General features: G+C 44.5%; 1 protein-coding gene across 1 annotated transcript; it reads left to right on the top strand.

Annotated features, from left to right (window-relative positions):
- The first annotated feature begins 287 nt into the window (after positions 1-287).
- On the top strand, positions 288-1,094 carry LOC112661766 (keratin-associated protein 26-1). The gene has a single exon (XM_025449884.2). The coding sequence runs from the start codon at positions 314-316 to the stop codon at positions 881-883; it is 570 nt and encodes a 189-aa protein (XP_025305669.1). The 5' UTR covers positions 288-313; the 3' UTR covers positions 884-1,094.
- The last annotated feature ends 617 nt before the right edge of the window (positions 1,095-1,711 follow it).

Here is a 1,711-nt window from a genome sequence, read left to right as displayed (position 1 = left end):
TACTTGGATTACATGAATGACCTTCAGACATAGCTGTTTTGATTGGATATTTTAAGGAGAGATCCTATTAAAATTCAGTCACACTTCTTTATAGATATACTTAATCCATAGAAGGAACATCCAGGTTTATGGGAGGTGGGAGCTCCCCTTTCAGGGCTATAATAGAGAGTGCTGATGCAGCTTCCTACAACAAGGAGGAAGAGAGTCTGCGTTCCCAATCACCACCTTCCAGGGATATATAAGGGATCAAGTTAAATGAGGGGGGACACTCACTTCTTTCCATTCAACGAGAGCCTGCTTTTGAAACCTCACTATGTCTTGCCACAACTGCTCTGCCAACTACAGCTTGGGATCTCTCAGAAATCCCTGCCATATTCCTCTCACCTCCTCCATGGCCCTCTGCTCTACCCATGTGAGCTGTGGTGATGTCGTCTGCTTGCCTACTAACTGTCAAGACCATCCCCAGCCTCTGGACAACTGCCAGGAGACCTGCAGTGAATCAACCAGCTGCCAGCCAGGCCACTGTGAGCCCAACAACTGTGAAACATCTTGCTACCCTTCTACTACTTACTACGTGTCCAGACCCTGCCAAGGAACCACTTTTCTTCCTGCTGCTTCCTACGTCTCTGGCTCCTGCCTCCCCGTATCCTTTAGACCTCTGACCTGTGCGTCCAACAGTGGCCGACCCCTGAGCCTCTTCACTTATGGATGCCGCCCCTTGGGTTCTTTGCCCTGTGGTCCTCAAACACTGAGCATTGTACCCAGCAGCCTCAGACCTCTGCGTCCTGTCTTCAGTGGATCCCAACCTCTGAACCATGTGTACAGCACTTGCCGTCCATCTTGCTCTGCTCTGGGAGGGCAGTGGCTTCCTTGTTCCAGTTAATCATGCTAAGGATCTGGGACAAAAAATTCAAACTGTGGACTTTTGCTTCTTTCCTAGTAGTGCCCTTTCTTGCTTTTTACTCTGCCTGACGTAATTTGTGCTCCTCCTTTCATATTTTTATCTTTTCTTTTTATCGCTCTTTGGCATAAAATTATTTGATTTACAATGCTGTTCATTGTCACTCAGGTGTGGGAAGAATTTATTTGGTTCATGTTGCAATAAATGAGATTAAGTCAGAATTAAGAATCTGGTTCTTCAGTTTGTCTTTCATTATTTCATTTGAACACAGAAATGACCAACCTCAACTGTGCGCATGAATAAGACATGGGATATGCAACCATATGTTCTTGTCTGACAGTAGGGGAATGGCTTAGTGGTTTATTCCTCAAACTTCTTTCTAGATCTCTGATCCTACATACTTAAGACACCCCAAAAGCCCTTGGTGGAAGTAACTTTAAGAAGGCAAGATTAGGAACATTTTCCTTTTCTCTCCCATCCAATAAACATACTTCCACCAAAATGTCCTTTCTCATTGCAAACTGAACTCTGTTCCCCTGCTACGAAAGCCTTTGATGGGTTCCTATGCTCTATTCCCATGTAATAAAATTGCAAACCCCTGACCATGACATTGTTTTCCCTCATTGTGTTCCTCCATGCCATCTCTCTGGCTTCATCCCTTTCTCAGTGTTGCCAAACTAAACTTCTGCAATTCTGACTTATGCGTAGGTCCTCAAACATGCAACATTTTATAATTATCTACCATTCTGCATGTCATCATCAAGGCCAGGATGCACTTCTAATCAATCTACCTTGAAAACTTGTCCTCAG

This window comes from Canis lupus, chromosome 31, assembly GCF_003254725.2.
Source record: "Canis lupus dingo isolate Sandy chromosome 31, ASM325472v2, whole genome shotgun sequence".
Classification (NCBI taxonomy): domain Eukaryota; kingdom Metazoa; phylum Chordata; class Mammalia; order Carnivora; family Canidae; genus Canis; species Canis lupus.
Note: the sequence above shows the minus strand (reverse complement) of the source record. Positions and strands in the feature narration are given on the sequence as shown.